Source organism: Bubalus bubalis, chromosome 8 (assembly GCF_019923935.1).
Source record: "Bubalus bubalis isolate 160015118507 breed Murrah chromosome 8, NDDB_SH_1, whole genome shotgun sequence".
Classification (NCBI taxonomy): Eukaryota; Metazoa; Chordata; class Mammalia; order Artiodactyla; family Bovidae; genus Bubalus; species Bubalus bubalis.
Genome location: NC_059164.1, coordinates 92,802,812 through 92,821,488, shown reverse-complemented (window position 1 = coordinate 92,821,488; position 18,677 = coordinate 92,802,812). Strand labels below are relative to the sequence as shown.

Sequence of the window (18,677 nt, the reverse complement as noted above, 5' to 3'; positions counted from 1 at the left end):
CTTTAGAAGAACCAGTTACTATGAACTAAGGGACTTTAGTCCTCTTTCCTTATCCTTAACCAATTAACTCACTGCAAAGACAGCTTTTTCAGAAATACATCACCGAGAATCATTTGACTTCCCAGAAAAGTCGCTTCTATTCATTTTTTTACAAGGGTTTTGCGCTTACAGAAAGTTTTTAGAAGTCGTTTTTTTATAAAATAATTTCAAGGACTAATACAGCCCTTTTCAACATGGGTTCCACTAGAATTAAGCCCTACTGTCTTGAAGCATCCATTGAATATATGAATAAACTTTACTCTCCTATACATCTAGATAGGAACTAGTTATGAACCATCCTTTTCTATGTTCTGCACTTCACAGGAGGAACCCAGTTGAAAAGGCTGGAAGGCGTTCCTAAATAAAACTTAATATTAGGATCATTAGGAAGGGAGAATTGGCCACAACCTTAGTAAGACTTTAAGTATCTTCAGCAAAACAAGCACTTTGGATAGGAAGGTACCTTTTTTTGAAATGTCATAAACCTTCTTCTAACTTTTCACATACATGGAGTTTACCAGAGGTCTATTTCCTTTACAGGGATGTCAAGTAGTATAATAAGAATGTCTCTGGACACCCTTCCCCAGTGTTTGTTTGTTGAGCACCTCTCATGTGTCAAACACAGTTCTAAGTGGTGGGAAGAGAACACCACAAAAGAGATAAAAATCTCTGCCCTCATGGATCTCATATTCAAGTAAGGGAAGAAAGACACAATAAATTATATGTTATATGATAATAAGTGCTATGGAGAAAAACAGAGAAGGAAAATTTGATGACAGGGAGTATTGGGTGGTGTGACTATACAATTTTAAAAGAGTATCCAGGATAGGCCTCAATGAGAAGATGATCTTTGATTAAGAACTGAAATGAAGGAGGCAAGATACACAGTGAGGGTATTTTAGAGCATTCCAGGCAGAGAAAATAGTAAGTGCAAAGGACTTAAGGCAGGAGAGTGCCCGGCATAACAAAATAACAGTTTCAAAATAACAGAAGGACAGCACAACTGGAGTGAAAAAACAGCTGAGGGAGGAGGGAAATTTGGAAAATTAGAGATGTGATTAGAAATATAACGTGAGGGTGGATGGTATAAGGTCTTGTAGGCCACTGTAAGAACTTTAGCCCTTTACTTAAGAGTGAGACTGGAAAGCCATTGGAAAGTTTTGAGCTAAGAAGTGACACTACCTGACTTATTTTTAAAAAAATGAATCTGGCTGCAGCATTGAGAACAGACTGAAGAGGGGCAAAGGCTGGAACTCAGCAATTCAGTTTTTAGGACATGGGAGGGTTGAGATACCTGTAAAACATCCAAGTGAAAGGCCTGAACAGGCATTTGAATATCTGGGGCTAGTGTGCAGAGAAGAGATTTGGGCTAGAGATAAAATTTGAGAATCAAACACCAATATGTGGTATTTAAAACTATGAATCTGAATGAGTTCACCTGAGAAGAGATAAACAGAGAAGGGAAGAAGTATAATCAATCAATCTTTGGGGCTTTAACAATGTTAGTTTCTATAGTCAATTAAAGTATAACATATGCTGAGAATGGGTTCCAAGTTCTTATTGACATGCACTTGCATATCTTCTCATATTTAGAAAGCTGTGAGTAATTCAGTTATTCCTGCTTTTCATCTGATGAGTATGAAGCTTTTTCTGTATCACCTCATTTAACTTTCCCACTGCGTCTCCTGCAAGCATTGCAGGCGTCAAGAGTTTTCCCGGATCACACAACAAATCACACATTGATCAAAGCCTAGAAACTAGGTCTGTCCTAACTCCCAGTCCAAGACTCAAGGCAATAGGCAGCTCCATCCATAGTTTGTTTAAAAGGGTTTGACAATTGCTCATGTGGAAATCAGACAAGGTAACAGTGTGTGTGTGTGTGACACAGCTACAAAAAAAAGGGAAACATAATCTTAGGTTTCATTCTAAAAGCACTGAGTTTATGGAAATAACACCTATTATAGATTATTTTGGACTATACCTAGAATATTATATTCATAGGCATATATTTTTAAAAGGACACTTAGTCTGGAATATAACCAGATGAGGTTAACCAGGACAGTGGGATGCCCCCCAACTCAGGCAACCAAAAAATGAGGATTTTTATTTCTAAGTAAAACCTTTAAATCTCAGAGGCTGTATAAGAACTTATTGGGAGCAAAACTATTAGATTAAGAAAGGATCACCCTATAATCTAAAATGTTCCCAAAGAGTCCGGATAGCCATTTGTCAGGGACGCCACCAAGGCAATTCCCGCATTCAGTGGGAAGTGAATAACTGATCTTTATTTTCCAAGTTCCAGGATGGTTTGACTCCATGCTCCTGAACTTAGTATCCTTAAAGGAATACATAAGGTTTTACTACAGAAATGGCAATGTCACATAGTTCAATCTAAAAGGTCTGACTTTCCCAGGCTGACATGAGCCAGTACCACTCACCAATGAGCAATACCAGGCAACTATATGTTCATTTAGAAACTAAGGGCATCAAACTCACTCTTCCCTACATACATCAGTTCAGTTCAGTTCAGTAGCTCAGTTGTGTCCAACTCTTTGCGACCCCATGGACTGCAGCACGCCAGGCCTCCCTGTCCTTCACCAAATCCTGGAGTTTACCCAAACTCATGTCCATTGAGTCAGTGGTGCCATCCAACCATCTCATCCTCTGTCATCCCCTTCTCCTCCTGCCTTCAATCTTTCCCAGCATCAGGGTCTTCTCAAATGAGTCAGCTCTTCACATCAGGTGGCCAAAGTATTGGAGTTTCAGCTTCAACTGAAACTACCTACCTATCCCTACGTACATAGATACTTGGTAATTATCCTCCCTGCATATGGGGGTTCTGTGAGAAGGTTTTCTCTGCAGGAGCATAATTGGAAATACAGATCCAGTGGGTAGGGAAGAGACTGAGCTGGAGTTAAATTGAGTACTGTTACTGTTTAATTTCAATTTTTAGATAACATGAACAAAGTGTTTAAATTGTACATACTCTTTTTTACAATTTACATTTTCACAATTATTACAATTTCCAGAGTTTTATGACCTGGTTCATGAATTTTCAACAGCTATTAAAAATTATTTAATTTATTTAATTATTTATCATTCTGCTGGCTCTTTCAGCAGAACAAGATAGTTACAAAATTCAGTAATCCCTAGGGATTTACATTCTGTGCTTTATATTATTCAGTTATGTGGGGAGAAACATAATAAAAGAAATGCTTATATTAAGAGTATAAATAACAATTTACTCAACCTAAAAGTTACAGTGTCTCAAACAAGCTTTCTTCAACTTTACAAATACTACTTTCCTATTTGTGTGAAAAACAAAATTTTAGGTCACGATGAAAATTTTCTAATGAATATTACTATTTATAATGTAAGAGGTAATTAGAGCAAACATTCAGCTTCCTACCACATTCCTACATAAGAGCAAAATAAAATGGCTCCAGATTAGATCAGACACATACTAGGCACTGCTGCATAAATGGTTACTGCTGACGAGGGATTCACAAATTAATACTCATCTGACATTAAATGGTAACTCAGGCCTAGGATCCATGTATTGGACTTAACTCACTGCCAAGGAAGGAAGGAGTAACAAACAATACAATGTCCCGGCTTAGAAGAGAAAGTGAAGGGCTCTTCACTAGCTGCAGTGATTTCACTGTTTCTCAGGGCATTTAAGATTTCCCAGTTGGAAGGATGAAGAAGCCCTCTTTCATTTTCAAAGAGTAGAAAAAACACAAGTGTTCACACATGCTGCTCAGTGAAGGTCAAGGGTGAGCAACATATCCTCACCCTCTGAATAAATCAGACTCAGTTTCCTTAATCACCTTCTTCTGTCTTAACTGGAAGAGCATGCCTATATTAAGCTCCACTCTGAATCCCCAAGAGAAACCTAAAGATTCCACCTAGAATTTTGGTCTAAATTTCAACTGAGAATGAAAGTGTTTATGCCAGAGCACAGGCTTTGATTGTGCTTAATTAGCCTTAGATAGACAGGAGGGTCCATTGATCATACTTAATTAGCCTCCACCGGTGGGTCCAGAGCAGTTCAGTCCTCACCTGAGCTGTAGCTGTCAGTCGATGACTGGGAAATCGAACGAGACAGAGAGCGACGTCCAATTTTGGTGGGACGTTTATTGAATTCTTGCTTCTGGTCAGCAAATTGGATCTGCTAAGAGAAAGAACTCTAGTTACATAAAAGAAAAGAACATCCATTTTGAGATACCAAATCAATGCTTGCATTATAGGATCTTACCTTCTCTCACAGCTGATCTGTTTGTATTGACCCACATATGGAATCTTAAGAGACTCGTTGGAGAAAATGATTTTTCATTCTTCTCTGTTTCTATCAAGTTTAAATCCTTGAACCACTCTCTATGTATCTTTTGCGATAAAAGGGAGAATGGGATATTCTGATTAAAATAAATGGTTAGAAAGCTGAGTCATACTCAGCAATCCTTTCTATAGTTTCACTGAAAATTAAAGCTGAAAAGAATCATTGAGACTACCTATTCCAATCTTCAGGCTTCCCAGGTGGCTCAGCAGATAGAATCCACCTGCCAAGCAGGAGATGCCATTGACTTGGGTTCAATCCCTGGGTAGGGAAGATCCCCTTGAGTAGGAAATGGCAATCCACTCCAGTATTCTTGCCTGGAGAATTCCACGGACACAGGAGGCTGGTGGACTACAGTCCATGGGCTGCAAAGAGTTGGACACAACTGAAGCTACTGAGCACAGACATACACATTCCAACCTTTTAAGGTATGAAACTATAAGATTAAGAAAGGTAGAGTGACCTGCCTTAAGATTCTCAGGAAACAGTATGGTATAAAGAAAAAAAAAAAGCTTTCTATTCATACAGACCTTTCTGGAACTGCATTCAAACCCTGGTTATGCCACTCATTAGCTGTATGATGTTCATCAGGATGTTTTGTGACCCTCATTCTTCTCATAAATACAACAAAGATGAAAGTATTTCAAAAGTTTTAGAGAGGGTTATACAAAACAATGTATGTAAACTGTGAAACTCAGCAGGAGATTCAATTCATCCCTGGCTCCCCAACTCCCACCCCTACAAATCTTCTATTCTCGTAACTACTGCAGGTAGTCACTTTAACTTTTCAAAGGCTTTCTAAAATGCATCAATTAGCTTTTCAGTACTAATAAGTAAACATTAATTTTTTATTTTTAATGTTTGGTATTACAATAAACTAAAAGCTACAAAGTTGATAACTTATTAACTATAACAGATGTAGGAGTAGATAACTAGACTGAATATGTATAAACCTCAATACTCTGGAGGTTGCATTTTGGACAATATCTAATAATGACTTTCTTGCAATTTTCTCTCTTTCTCCTACTGTTGGAAGTTCCAGCTGATACTTTATAACACTTTACAAGTCAAAGTTTGTACATTAAGCAAATATCTTTTCTTTTTCTATTTTCCTAATTGAATGTTTGCATAATTGCTTAGATTATTCTGGATCCAACTGGCATGGAGGTGGGGAAAATCAGAGATCTGCCAACTGATTCTGCCTTTCCTGATAAAAAAGATGGTTGCTTACATGAAAGCAACAACTATTGGCTACATTTCCTGCATTTAGAGGTAACTATTGAGTCATTTGAGTATTCAGACCAAGGCCAAATCAACTAGCATGACTTCTAGGGGAATTCATAGCTCTGTCATAGCTCTTGTTGTTCAGTCATTCAGTCGTGTTTGACTCTTTGGACTGCAGCATGCCAGCCTTCCCTGTCCTTCACTATCTCTGGAAGCTGTTCATAGCTTTAACAACCAATAAAGCCGGCATAGTACTTTAGAGTTTGCAAATTGTTTATAGCAACAGGAAAATTCACTAGGTTAGAAGCATTTCCCAAAATGAAAAATAGCGAAATTAATTATTTTACTAAAATAGCAATTTATTCCAAAAAGAGAAAGTGCTCTTTCTATGCACTCCCATGGAATGTACATGAACTCCCATCTACTTCTATCATTGTACAAACTAGGCTCCATAAAGGCAGGAGCTATGTATATTACTCGTCCTTATATCCTCAGATACAAACCCCTGACATAACAGTCAACCTTGTGTCAAAACAATGAACCTTACCCTATCTTCACAGTCTGTACTTGACTGAATATTAAGTAACCATAAATCAAGTCTAAAGTTAAAAGAATTAAGGGGAAAACAAAAGTCAGGAAGGGGAGGAACGTGAGTAAGAAGATGAGGAGGGGAGTAGCAGTCAAGCTCAAAACCTTGGCTTCCATTTCACCAACCTTGTTTAAGACAATGATGTATCTTTTTCTTTTTTAGAAGCCCATCAAGGAAAATGAGTCGTCATTGACTTTCCAAAGGCTACGATCAGTCATTAATTTCAGCAGAGCCTACTTTTAAAAAAGTAGGACAGACAGACCAGACCCTGCCTTAGATATATACCACCCCCTCCCATTCGCACACCACCAGTGGGGGCCACTCTACTTCTCTAGATTTGTAGGACTGCAGAGGGTGGGCACACATCCATTTGTTATTTAGTCACTAAGCAATGTCCAACTCTTTGTGACCCTGTGGACTGTAGCCTGCCAGGCTCCTCCATCCATGGGATTTCCCAGGCAAGAAAACTGGAGAAGGTTGCCATTTCCTATTCCAGGGGATCTTCCTGACCCAGGGATCGAACCCCAGTCTCTTGTGTCTCGAGCACTGGCAGGCAGAGTCTTTACCTCAGAGCCTTCAGAGAAGCCACATACTCATTTACCCCAACAACATAGCCATCTAGCTGCACCATCATCTTAAACCAGTTTCCTTAAACTGAGTTCTCTCCTCTATTAAGCTCCTCACTACTTACAGTACTTCCTCCCACCTAGGTCACATTTCGGCTTTTTTTTTTTTTTTTTTTGGCCACACCTTGCATGGATCTTAATTCCCTGATCAGTGATGGAAACTGTGCCCCCTGAAATGCAAGTGTGGGGCTCTAACCCCTGGCCCCAACTAGCCCACCAGAGAATTCTTGAGTTCAGGCTATTTTGGGCACTAAACATCAGGCTGTGTAGGCTTTCTCCACTCAGAGACATAGGGGTCTAAATCTTGTTACTTGTCAGACACTGATCAAGTTTCTTTAAGACAGAAGAACATTAGAAAGAGGCTAACCACTTATATAAAATAAGCTATATGATTTCCCCAAGAAATAAATGTTTATCTTTTACTGACAACCCATCATCCCTGGTGCCCACCTCCCATCAATAGTTAAGAGTGCCGTTACATTTTTCACTCTTACTTGTAATACAGTAATCTCCCTACCCTAGTTGGGGTACCCTGGTAGATTCTACCCCTAACTCTTCTACCTTAACTGAAATCAAGAAGTCCTTTACGGGACCCCTCCTTATCTGTTTCAGAGAAGACTGACTCATTCCAACAGGCTTCAAGGCAAGGAAGGGAAAGAGGTTGTAGAGGAGCAGCTCACCTTATGCCAGAAGAAGGGACGAAAGCAGGAAAGAAGGGGAAAAGCAACTGGCCTTTTACAATAGTGGCTATAGCGGCAGCAAGACTGTAAATAAGAACTTAGCCTCACCTGGGCTTTAATCCCAGAGTTGCCATTGACAATGTATTTCTTCTTGCTGCTCAGCATAATGACATTACCAGCCCTACAGCCACCTCTCCAGTCCAGGGACCCTTGTGGCTAGGCCTTTAAACTTTCCTCATCAGCAATTCTGTTGGCTCTGGTTCCAGCTAGTTTTGTGTGTGTGTGTGTGCGTGCGTGGTGGTGGTGGTGAGGGGGGGGTTTGCCTTCCCTGGAAACCCTGAAGCAGCTCCAACAACCCCTCCAGCAGTAGAGCCCAATTTAATAAGGCATTTCTGTTAGTGGTTCATCAGCCATTCCTAATTCTGGTGGCTGTTTTGCTTTTATTATTTTTTTTCCCCTAAACACCTAATTACACGGATCCTCTGACCTCTAAACCTTAACAAGTCCCTTGACAAGGCCCAACTTGCATGCGCATAACAATAGCTTATTTATATAACTGGTGCACTTTTTTTTTTTTGCCTGCTATAATTAACTTGCTAATTAGGTTCCTTTTTAACCTTACCTCCTCCTTTTCCAAGTCAGATGACTTTAGTTAACCTAGTCTCATTAGAAAAAAATTAACAGAGGCACTAAAGCAGTGAGGAATTTATAAAAACGGTAAGAAAAAAAAATGGAGCCAAGTACTCAGGCAGGCCCTAACCTACACTCTGTGGCCTTCTGTTGGTCAGAGTGGGGACACTGGTTTCAGGTCTGTTACCAGGAAAATCAGCTTCCACAGACCAGTGCTTTACTCTTAACTGTGCACCTTTTTATGCAGGTTTTGACATCTGGTTTCTAGTCCCATCTGAGAAGCGTTGCTGATTAAGTGTCCGGTGATCTGCTTGCCTTTTTTAAACCGTTTCATGGAAGGTGCAACTACAATAGGGAATTTCCTATTTCCTCAGAGCCCCCAGGGTCATAGTAACCTTGTTATATATCAAATAGTCAGATGAAGGGGTGGCCCTTCTAGGTACACAAAGCAATATACACAGAGGAAAAGGAAACACGGAACCGCCAGGAGCCCAGAATGACAAAGAACCAAGTACACATGTACAGGGAGTTAGAAGCGGTGGGCATGTAGTTGAAAATACAAGAGCTAGTTTGTGGAGACTTTTATGCCACGATAAATCCGATAACTTTACAATTCATAACAATATTCCACAGAAGATATAAAGCAAAATCGCGCACAAAAGTGAGTCCCAATTAGTCATGAAAACATGCTATGGGCTAATGTATATGAGTGACCAGTGTGCAGACAGGAGCTGGAGAGGTATAGTCCCGGGAAGGCAGATGGACCAGATGAGTAGGTTAGGAGCAAACCACTGACTATCTATCTGATAAACAATAATGCACCATGCATTTCTCCAGAGACCATTTCAGTTTGTTATTTTTAGTAATTTAATATCATTGCTCATCTCCAAGATATGGGAGAGTGACCCTAGAGAGAACCTGTAATTTATTTTTGAATTAGAATAGACGATTAAGAAAGGGGGTTAGTGATGTTGACATTTGCATGCCACCAGATGTGTCAGCAAATGGAGGGGAGGTTCATCATTGGAACGTGACCCTTGGAAGTGTCATATTGACAGTGCCGCAGAAAATCACCACTGCTCGGACCAGGAGTGAGGCAATCTGATTGGGTTAGTTAGATCCCAGCAGAAGTCAAAGATCCTTCCACATCTAGTTTAATTCATTCTCTGCTTATTTCCTCTGGTTTTCATAATAGATTGTTATCTAATACATACTGATCTCCCCATTAGAAGACAAGTCCTCTGAACCAGGCCTCGGTTGTGAATCATTTCTGTATTCCCCCCAAAGTCTTCCAGATGAAAGTGAAAGTGTTAGTTGCTCAGTCATGACTGACTCTTTACAACCCCGTGGACTGCAGTCCACCAGGCTCCTCTGTCCATGGAATTCTCCAGGTAAAAATACTGCAGTGGGTTGCCATTTCCTTCTCCAGGGGTCTTCCATATAGATGCTGTTAAGATGATAGCTTTGGAAATTATATGGAATTGTTCACATTCTTTGTAGTTATACCATTTAAAATTTTCTAACTATACCACTCCAGCATTCTTGTCTGGAGAGCTTCATGGACAGAGTAGCCTGGTGGGCTACAGTCCATGGGGTCACAAAGAGTTGGATGTGACTGAGCTACTAACACTCTCTTTTTCACAAAATTCCAGATGTGATTTAAAAAATATGAGTGCTCTCTGAGCACAAGAAAGATCATAAAATGATAGATTCTTTTTTGGGGGGGGGATAAACTTTATTTTGAGAGAAAAGGTCCCTGGAAGAACAGAATAAGGGGAGGGGAATTAATATTTATTAAGAGCCTACTATGCACAGGCCTGTGTATCTGTTATTTCTATTAATCAGTATAATAATATTAAAAAATTGGCATCATTATCCCCATTGACAAATTAGGAAAACACAAATGTACTGAGAGAACAAATGATTTGCCTGAAGTCTCACAGCAAGCAAGGGGGACTAGAAAGTGAGCCTGTGTTTATGTCAGAGCTCTTTCTACTACACCAAACCCTGTGATACTGATCTGAAGATCAAAAACTTCCCTGGTCCTAATTCAGGGTGTACTCAGCCCCACCTCATTCCTCTTAATTTATCTTGCTGTGTTGTGCTTAGTTGTTCAGCTGTGTCCAACTCTGCAAATCCATGTACTGTAGCCTGCCAGGCTCCTCTGTCTGTGGGGACCCTCCAGGCAACAATAATGGAATGGGTTGCCATGCCCTCCTCCAGGGGATCTTTACAACCCAAGGACTGAACCCACATCTCCCACATTGCAGGCAGATTCTTGACCAGCTGAGCCACCAAGGAAGCCCTAATTTATCTTAAATTTATTTAATATAAAATTACTCCTTAAATTTACTTTCTTATTGGATTAGGTTTCAGAAAGGATATCATCCCAGATTATCTTGAGGCTCTGATCAAACCACAGTTCTGAAATGGCCAAATCATATAAGAATCTGAAATCTAGCAGCCTTTTAATTAGCAACTTTGTCCAATGTCACTACCAAAAATTGAAATGGAAATTAACTGAACTCAAATACAGCTATTCACTGTCATCCACAACAATCTTGGTCTCTTATTCACAATTTCAGGAAATGAGACACACCAGTATTTTTCTGCTTGCTTGATGAGTTTCTAATCTGCTCCTCCTAATCAAGGATATGCACCCTAGTACACTCAGCTGGTTCCTTACTCAGATGAAAAGGAACTCCTGGTCTAATGCCTTAAGTTTCTGGGCCTGAGCAAAGGGAACTGCAGATCTACACCAAACACAACCAGAAGACATTTTAGATTATTATTACTGACAGGAAAAGCCTTACCACTTAACAAGTTTACTTACCAAAGTAATTCTCAAATTTTAGATACATCAAAATCACCTAGAGGGTTTATTAAAACACATTGCTAGGCCCTGCTCCAGAGCTTCTGATTTAGTGAATCTGGGTAGGGCCCAAGATTTTACATTTCTAACAAATTTCCAGGTGATGCTGATGCTACTGGCCTGGGGACCACACTTTAAGAACCACTGCTGGAACACTCCAAGCATGATTAAAGTCACCGTAATTCTTAACTCTCTCCTTAACGAACCATGTTATCCTACCTATGGCTGTAACCACGGAGCATATTCATAGGCAAAAAAAGTTATTTCAAAGATCAGAGAAAGGAATGAGGTGATCCTTTCTTTATATACAACATAGGACATAAAGAGAACTGGATCTAATTCTGATTTCCACAAATTAAGTCTAAGAATAGATGATTAATGCATTAAAAAAAAACCAGGACTCATGGGGAGGATAGAAGATTTACTTACCCTACAGAGGAGCACATCAAGAGAAACAAATTAATTCCTTTTCAAATACATAAAGTAGTACTACAAAGAATGGTGATCAGTGGTTCTCTCTCTGTATCTCCATTTCTTAACATTTCCGGTACTGAACATCAGTAACCCTGATTTGTAAAATAAGAACAATAATACCTACTTTGTCTGTCTCAAGTGTGTGTTGTGAAAATAAAATAACGTATGTGAAAAGGTTTTGGAGGTGACACACTTGTACACAAATATAACATATTAACATTTCTATTTTTTTAGAAATGTTCTAAAATCCATGGACTTTTCACCTAGAGTCCATGGATGTCCAGATGCTCTAAAACAGAATATGAAAAGTTTGTGTGTCTATTTTCCTGGGGAGTGGGTCCACAGTTTCCATCAGTTTCTCAAGTGGGTCTCTGCTTTAAGTGTCAATTCTGATCCAGAATTATCGTGAAACTACCTCTACTATCATTTAGCAGATACCTTAAAGGTTTTCGTCCCACTTCCAAGTAGATATGGTTCAAGCATTCTTAGAGACATTGCTCCCTTCCAAGCCAAATGAGCTGCTGGAACAAATTCTTCAACTATAAAAGGGATTACTTCTAGCCAAAAGAAAATCAGGTAACCAGCTGGCTGGGTACTCAATCAAGAAAGAGAATCAGATTTCCTACGGAAAAGTACTAGGTACTACAAAGAGCTTAAGTGGGAGGAGGAAAAATTAAAATGTAGAAACTTAAAAAAAGGTTACTGCTGATCTTCATGCTCATAAGAGAGGAGGTATTTTCACCTACCACTAGGGACTAAAAATTTCTCAGGGGAAGTGAAAATATATTAATAAGGACAATCTTTAAAAGGATGAGTTTCCCAATCTTTTAGCAGTAAAACTGCCTGAACAAGCTATATGAAAATAGCTGGGGAGCAAAGGCTCTAGCAGAAGTTTTCCAGTGACTGATGGAAGACTCGAAGGTCTACTTGTCAAGTCTCAAGAATGTTCTTCAGATTTCGTCCTGACTTATTCCCTGCTAGGAGTCAGAGATGTGAGTACTATCAGCTGCTGTTTGTGGTCCTGAGTCCTCTCTTCTGAGAGATATGCCAGTCCCTTTTTGCTACAGATCATTTATAAGAAGGGAGGTATTATAATCCACCTTTTCTGCTAAATTTTCCCCCTGAAAGAAAGTTTGAGAGCCTTGTCATATTTCCTTCGGGGGCAAGGATAGTCCTCAGCAGAAAGTTCATTACGTTAATATGTAAACTGGAACATGAGTCATTTGTGAAAAGCTTTCTTTGATCAAAATGTTGACCCAATGTGAGAACTGGTGCCAGGGTTTCCTCTTGGGGATTAAAAGGTACTCCAACATGTCACAGGTAAGGTCTGGAAATCTATAGGCAGTACGCTAGAGAATGCTCAGTGGCTCATTTTGGCGGCTAAGTACATACTGGTGGCAGCCTAAGGAAGCACTTCCAGACCAGGTCAGAAATGAACAACTGTGATATCTGAAAGCAAGCCTCAAGAGGTTAATCTCTGGCAAGGGAATAATTCAGAGGATAAAACTGAGTTATTGAGGCCAAGCCCCTCCCGACTTTGTCTCATCATTGCTAAAAAAAAAAAAAAAAAAAAAAATCTACTGATCAAAGATATTTTCCTGATTTTTGAGAGACAGAGACCAGGAAATTGCTAAATAAAAGAGGTGCCATGTTGAAAACAAAGCAGAGCTGTGCTTTATTAAAGAAAATTTTCTAAAAGCTGAGAATTCTTAGGTCATATCTCTTGAGCAGTAGTCACACTAACTCCTTTAGGATAGTTATCCTGTTCAGGTAAATAAAGAGAAGGTGAGTAGGTGAAAGTCCAGTAGGAGCTCCTCTTGAGAAGATGTGCTTGGCAGGTAAGACAGCGAGGTGTATTATTTATGAGAATAAGAGTTACTGTAAAACTTGTGTTGACTGAGTTGACATACTAGTGTTCTGTGAAATTCTTCTGTAATATTCTCTTATAGAAGTAACAAAGGTTACTATCTTCATGTGGGCTCTCACTTAAGAAAACCAGAATTCTTATTTCCCCTTCTTGGTATCAGTGAATGGCTGGAAATTCAAAAGCAAACTTAAAAATCCAACTAGAGGGACTTCCCTGGTGGTCCAGTGGCTAGGACTCTGTGTTCCCAATGCAGGGGGCCTGGGTTCAATCCCTGCACAGGGAACTAGATCCCACACGGCACAACTAAAGACCCAGAGTAGCCAAATAAATAAAAATATATATTTATAAAGAAATCCAACTAGAATTATTATTTGAATTTTTTCCCGTTATTTGAAAACACTATACTATTTGAAATAAGCTTGTGGATGGGTAGGATTTCTTTAGATCAAATGTTTTAAAACTGAGTACAAGGTTCTGGAACAACACTAAGAACAACAACAGGAATAACCCTAACAGAAATAATAATAGTTGGTATGCGAATCGAAATGTGGGCTTATCAGTTGGGCCTTGGTTAGGTCTACTATATACTCAGACTCATTATTGGTGGTCACTTCTCTAAGTCCACAATTCCATAAACACCGAAAAGAACTTGGAATGTGTTGTATATAGTCTATGCAGTTTTCAATAGGGAAATATATATACATTATACATATTTTATGGGGCTTCCCAGGTGGCGCTAGTGGTAAAGAATCCACCTGCCAATGCAGGAGATGCAAGAGACATGGGTTTGATCCCTGGGTTGGGAAGATTCCCTGGAGAGGGCATGGTAACCCACTCCAGTATTCTTGCCTGGAGAATTCCATGGACAGTGGAAGCTGGCGGGCTAAAGTCCATGGGGTCGCAAAGAGTTGGATACGACTGAAGCAACTTAGCATGCACACATACATAATTTATACATACATACACACACATATATATAAACCACAAATTGGTATATAGACCGTAAGCAATCAGGCTAAACCTGGAAGAAAGCAGTTAGGAACATAAGGGTGGTTGCTATTTTTATATAAAAAACTAAAGTTGGATCAAAGATACTAGGTTTTATGTGCTGGTTCTTATCAACAAATAACTCATTAAAAACATTCATCAAGCAAATAAAGTATTTTAAAGAATAGTACCAAAAGAGCTATATAGGGACTTCCCAGCAGTCCAATTGTTAAGACTCGGTGCATCCACTACAGGGGGCATGGGTTTGATACCTGGTTGAGGAACTAAGATCCCACGTGCCCAGCATAGCCAAAAAACAAATTAATTTAAAGAGAGTTTTATAGTTCCTGCCTTTTAGAAAGACATGTACAAGAATACCTGGGGAAATGTTTTGACTGGCAGGAGAAAACTAGGCAGACGGGGGGTAAACTACTTAAATCTTTTCAGACTTGACAGAGAGAGAGCACATCATTTCCACAAGTTGTTTTTGTTTTTTTCCCCCCTCTCTATTCTTTTTCTTTACCCCCATGAGAAATAAACTAAGCATCTGCTTGTAAACAGAATGCAAAGCAATCACAGTTTAACACAATCCATGCAGTATACCAGGACCAGTGGGGAAGCTCCAGCCCAGTCCAGACAATCAGGCAACAGGCCCTTCCAGCTCACTCATAATTTAAAAATAATTTTTAAAAAAGAAAAAGGAAAGAAAGCAGCAGGAGTGACCCAGGAATTAATCAGAAATTACAGTAATAACTGTTTTCCCAATCACAGCTCTTGGGAGGGACTTCTCACAATGATCCCTATTCTTGTCATTATCAAGAAACAGAGGGAAAAGCAAAGTGACCAAAGAACTCACCATCCACTCAGGCATGTGAAAAGCTGAGGCGCCCTCATTACCGTCCCCATTCTCCATAGTGCAGGCTTGGGTAATCTATGTCCTGAAGCAAAAGGGAAAGCTGGCTTGGAAATGCCCGAGTTTTCTGAGCGTCCAAAAAGCAGAGCCAAATCTAGTGATTCAGGAGTTCACAGTAACTAGCAGAAACTGCATCCCCTTTAAAAGGCTTCCTATTAAAATCAAGATCATTAGTCAACTGCCTGACAAGCCCCTTGACTGGCCAGCTGCAAACCTTCTGCTTCTGATTCAAAATCAGAGCAGATATAAGGTTCTACACCCAGGCACTGAACTTTTCATGGAGCACTCACTATTTAATGCTACCCAAACAGTATCCCCTCCTCCCCCGTGGAGACTTTCTGTAGCAGCAGTCAGGCTTCCTCTTTTTCCCTGTGTATAAGGCACTTGTTAACTTTCTCCCGCCCCTCAGGATGCGTCACTGGAGGTGCTGATACCAAGATCAATAAGGATCGAGGTCAAGAAGGCACACCCATTTCTGGAGAGTTGCTTGATTTGGATCTGCATGGTAAACAGGCGTTTCCTTGAAATCGAGTTCCTTATGGCTTTCAAGTTTAAACAGTTATGCAGAAGCTCCCCATCTGCTCACACCAGGGGTCTGGCACCAAACCCAGGCATATCTCAAGTTAAATTCTTACTGCACAGGAGATTCGGATGGAGCTGGAGAGGATCTCTGGCAAAATCAAAACTTAGAAGCTCTGAAGAAAGTTCTAGGACCATGGCTCCCTCTGCTGGCTTGCTGTGCTATGCACATGGAAGTCTAAGGGCCTTTAGCTACAGAGATAAAGATGCCCACTATAAATTACCTGCTTCCCTGAGGCTAGTCAGGAGCTACCACAGAGTAGGTAAGTTTAGGGGAAACCAGCACTTCCAAGTCAGACTAGTGCTGTCTCTTTATTTTATGTACAGGAGTTTATGCCTCCAAATCCCCTATCCCTCTTTCACTTTCCTCACTGGTAACCAGTCCCATCACTTCATGGCAAATAGATAGGGAAACAGTGGAAACAGTGGCTGACTTTATTTTTTGGGGCTCCAAAATCACTGCAGATGGTGACTGCAGCCATGAAATTAAAAGACTTCCTCCTTGGAAGAAAAGTTATGACCAACCTAGACAGCATATTCAAAAGCAGAGACATTACTTTGCCAACAAAGGTCCGTCTAGTCAAGGCTATGGTTATTCCAGTGGTCATGTATGGATGTGAGAGTTGGACTGTGAAGAAAGCTGAGCGCTGAAGAACTGATGCTTTTGAACTGTGGTTCTGGAGAAGACTCTTGAGAGTCCGTTGGACTGCAAGGAGATCCAACCAGTCCATCCTAAAAGAGATCAGTCCTGGGTGTTCATTGGAAGGTTTGATGTTGAAGCTGAAACTCCAATACTTTGGCCACCTGATGTGAAGAGCTGACTCATTGGAAAAGACCCTGATGCTGGGAAAGATTGAGGGCAAGAGGAGAAGGGGACGACAGAGGATGAGATGGTTGGATGGCACCACTGACTCAATGGACATGAGTTTGGGTGGGCTCCGGGAGTTGGTGTTGGATAGGGAGGCCTAGCGTGCTGCAGTTCATGGGGTTTCAAAGAGTCGAACACGACTGAGTGACTGAACTGAACTGAACCACTACAGGGACTTCCCAGGTGGCGCTAGTGGGAAAGAATCCACCTGCCAATACAGGAGCTGCAGGAGATGTGGGTTTGATCTCTGGGTCAGGAAGACCCCCTGGAGAAGAAAATGGCAACTCACTCCAGTATCCTTGCCTGGGAAATCTCATGGACAGAGGAGTCTGGCAGGCTACAGTCCATGGGGTCTCACAGAGTTGGACATGACTGAGCACACATACATTGCACATATAGGAATATAGCCAATACTGTAAAATAACTTTCAGTGGAGTATAATCTATAAAAATATTAAATCACTATGTTGTACACCTGAAACTAATATAATATTGTAAATCAACTACACTTCTTTTTTTTTTTGCCATACCACGTGACTTGTGGTGACTTAGTTCCCTGACCAGGGCCCTTGGCAGTGAGAGCAGGAGTTCTAGCCATTGAATCACCAGGGAATGCCCTATATTTCAATTTTTAAAAAAGATTAGTGCCGCTTCTAAGCCCCTATTCAATGCTGTTTTTTATTCACAGGTCTGGTTTCTGAAACAGGATTCCAACACAGTAGTCTTTAGGACCTCAGAAGCTGCTTCCTCCTCATGACCCCATACTAGTTCCCTCCTCCCTACACACTTCAGAAATTTGGAAATAAGATAAAACTAGAAAAAACGTGACCTAATCTTTTTTCTGTGTGTGGTCAGTCATATCCAACTCTTTGCAACCCCATGGACTGTAACACACCAGGTTTCTCTGTCCATGGGATTCTCCAGGCAAGAATACTGAAGTGGGTTGCCAGGGGATCTTCCCAACCCAGGGATCAAATCTGCATCTCTTATGTCTCTAGCACTGGCAGGTGGATTCTTTACCACTGTGCCACCTGGTAAGTCCCTTCTATTTTACCTTCTTAATTAATTCCTAAAGTATATTATCCAATGAGAGTACCACAGATTTCATTTGGTCCCCTTTAAGAACCCAGGACTCTTTACAGTGTTAAGTCCCACTGCAGAGATAATTTCTCTGGAGTTGACAGTCATAATATTGTGATTAGGATTATAGGTTCATTGCCCTTTAGGGTCTTTCCTGGTTAGGAGAATGGTCCTTTAGATACAGAATGAAGGAGAGGAAGCAAACTTCTAGGGAAGAGATGCCAGAAAGGGCAGAATTCAAATGACTGACCTGGAGGTCCAGACTAGAGTAAAAGGCAATTGAAAACAGAAGGGGGCCACTGGACCAGGTGAATGCAGAGGTGTCAAAGGATTAGAGATCACAAGGCAGGTGGAGAGCAGGTGCAATAAGAAGAGAAAATAGCAAGGGTGGAAGTAAAGGAAGTTGTGGTCACGGAGGAGCTATGGAGTAAAGCAATGAATGACAGCAAGATAAAGAAAGTCAATGAAATGAAGGCATGATCTGAGGTCAGGGTTTCAGTTTTGATAAGGCCATCTGTGATCAGAGTGTCAGATTTGATAAAGTGGATTAAAAGGAAGACCATTCTTTTAGTGTAAGGTTTTAACTAAAATAGACTTCATTTGAAAACTACAACCTTCTTATACCTTATACTTATTACCTTCTTTCTGTAATGACTCTGAAACAAAAATAAAACAGTACCTATTACAGTTGAGAACTGAAAGTCTATTAACTGAGTAGGACTGTATTAGGCACAGGGTATAGGTTTAAGTACTATGAATAGTTATAAAGTTGTTTTCATTCTAATTTAATTTTACTATAAAGTGCCTTAAAAGATATACCTATAGGTAGAGCAGGAGTGAGACCCCTGCATGTGATTATAATAACCAGCCTTAACATTTAGGAGTTTGCAACTTGAAAAGGATACACAAACTGC

The 18,677-nt window shown here is 40.3% G+C and overlaps 1 protein-coding gene and 2 long non-coding RNA genes across 9 annotated transcripts in view; 2 read left to right on the top strand and 1 right to left on the bottom strand.

The window, feature by feature from the left end:
• Positions 1 to 18,677, bottom strand: part of AHCYL2 (adenosylhomocysteinase like 2) — a 187,523-nt gene that overhangs the window by 42,903 nt on the left and 125,943 nt on the right. The window contains exons 1-2 of one of the 6 annotated variants that reach the window (XM_025291507.2): positions 15,181 to 15,503; positions 4,102 to 4,213 (exon numbers count right to left, since the gene is read on the bottom strand). In XM_025291507.2, coding sequence (XP_025147292.1) covers positions 4,102 to 4,213; positions 15,181 to 15,237 — 169 coding nt within the window. In that variant the 5' untranslated portion in view covers positions 15,238 to 15,503. Of the gene's footprint in view, positions 1 to 4,101; positions 4,214 to 7,602; positions 7,906 to 15,180; positions 15,504 to 18,677 lie in introns of those variants that run through there. The other 5 variants (XM_025291509.2, XM_025291508.2, XM_025291510.2 and 2 more) reach the window with 5 other exon arrangements.
• Positions 4,661 to 7,533, top strand: LOC123334795. 2 transcript variants are annotated; one of them, XR_006552929.1, is made up of 4 exons: positions 4,661 to 4,803; positions 5,516 to 5,647; positions 6,351 to 6,435; positions 7,427 to 7,533. It is a non-coding gene; the product is annotated as an uncharacterized LOC123334795 (long non-coding RNA). The 2 variants fall into 2 exon arrangements; XR_006552928.1 differs by lacking the exon at positions 7,427 to 7,533 and having other exon boundaries at positions 6,351 to 6,488.
• Positions 15,607 to 17,463, top strand: LOC123334796. The gene is made up of 2 exons (XR_006552930.2): positions 15,607 to 15,742; positions 17,372 to 17,463. It is a non-coding gene; the product is annotated as an uncharacterized LOC123334796 (long non-coding RNA).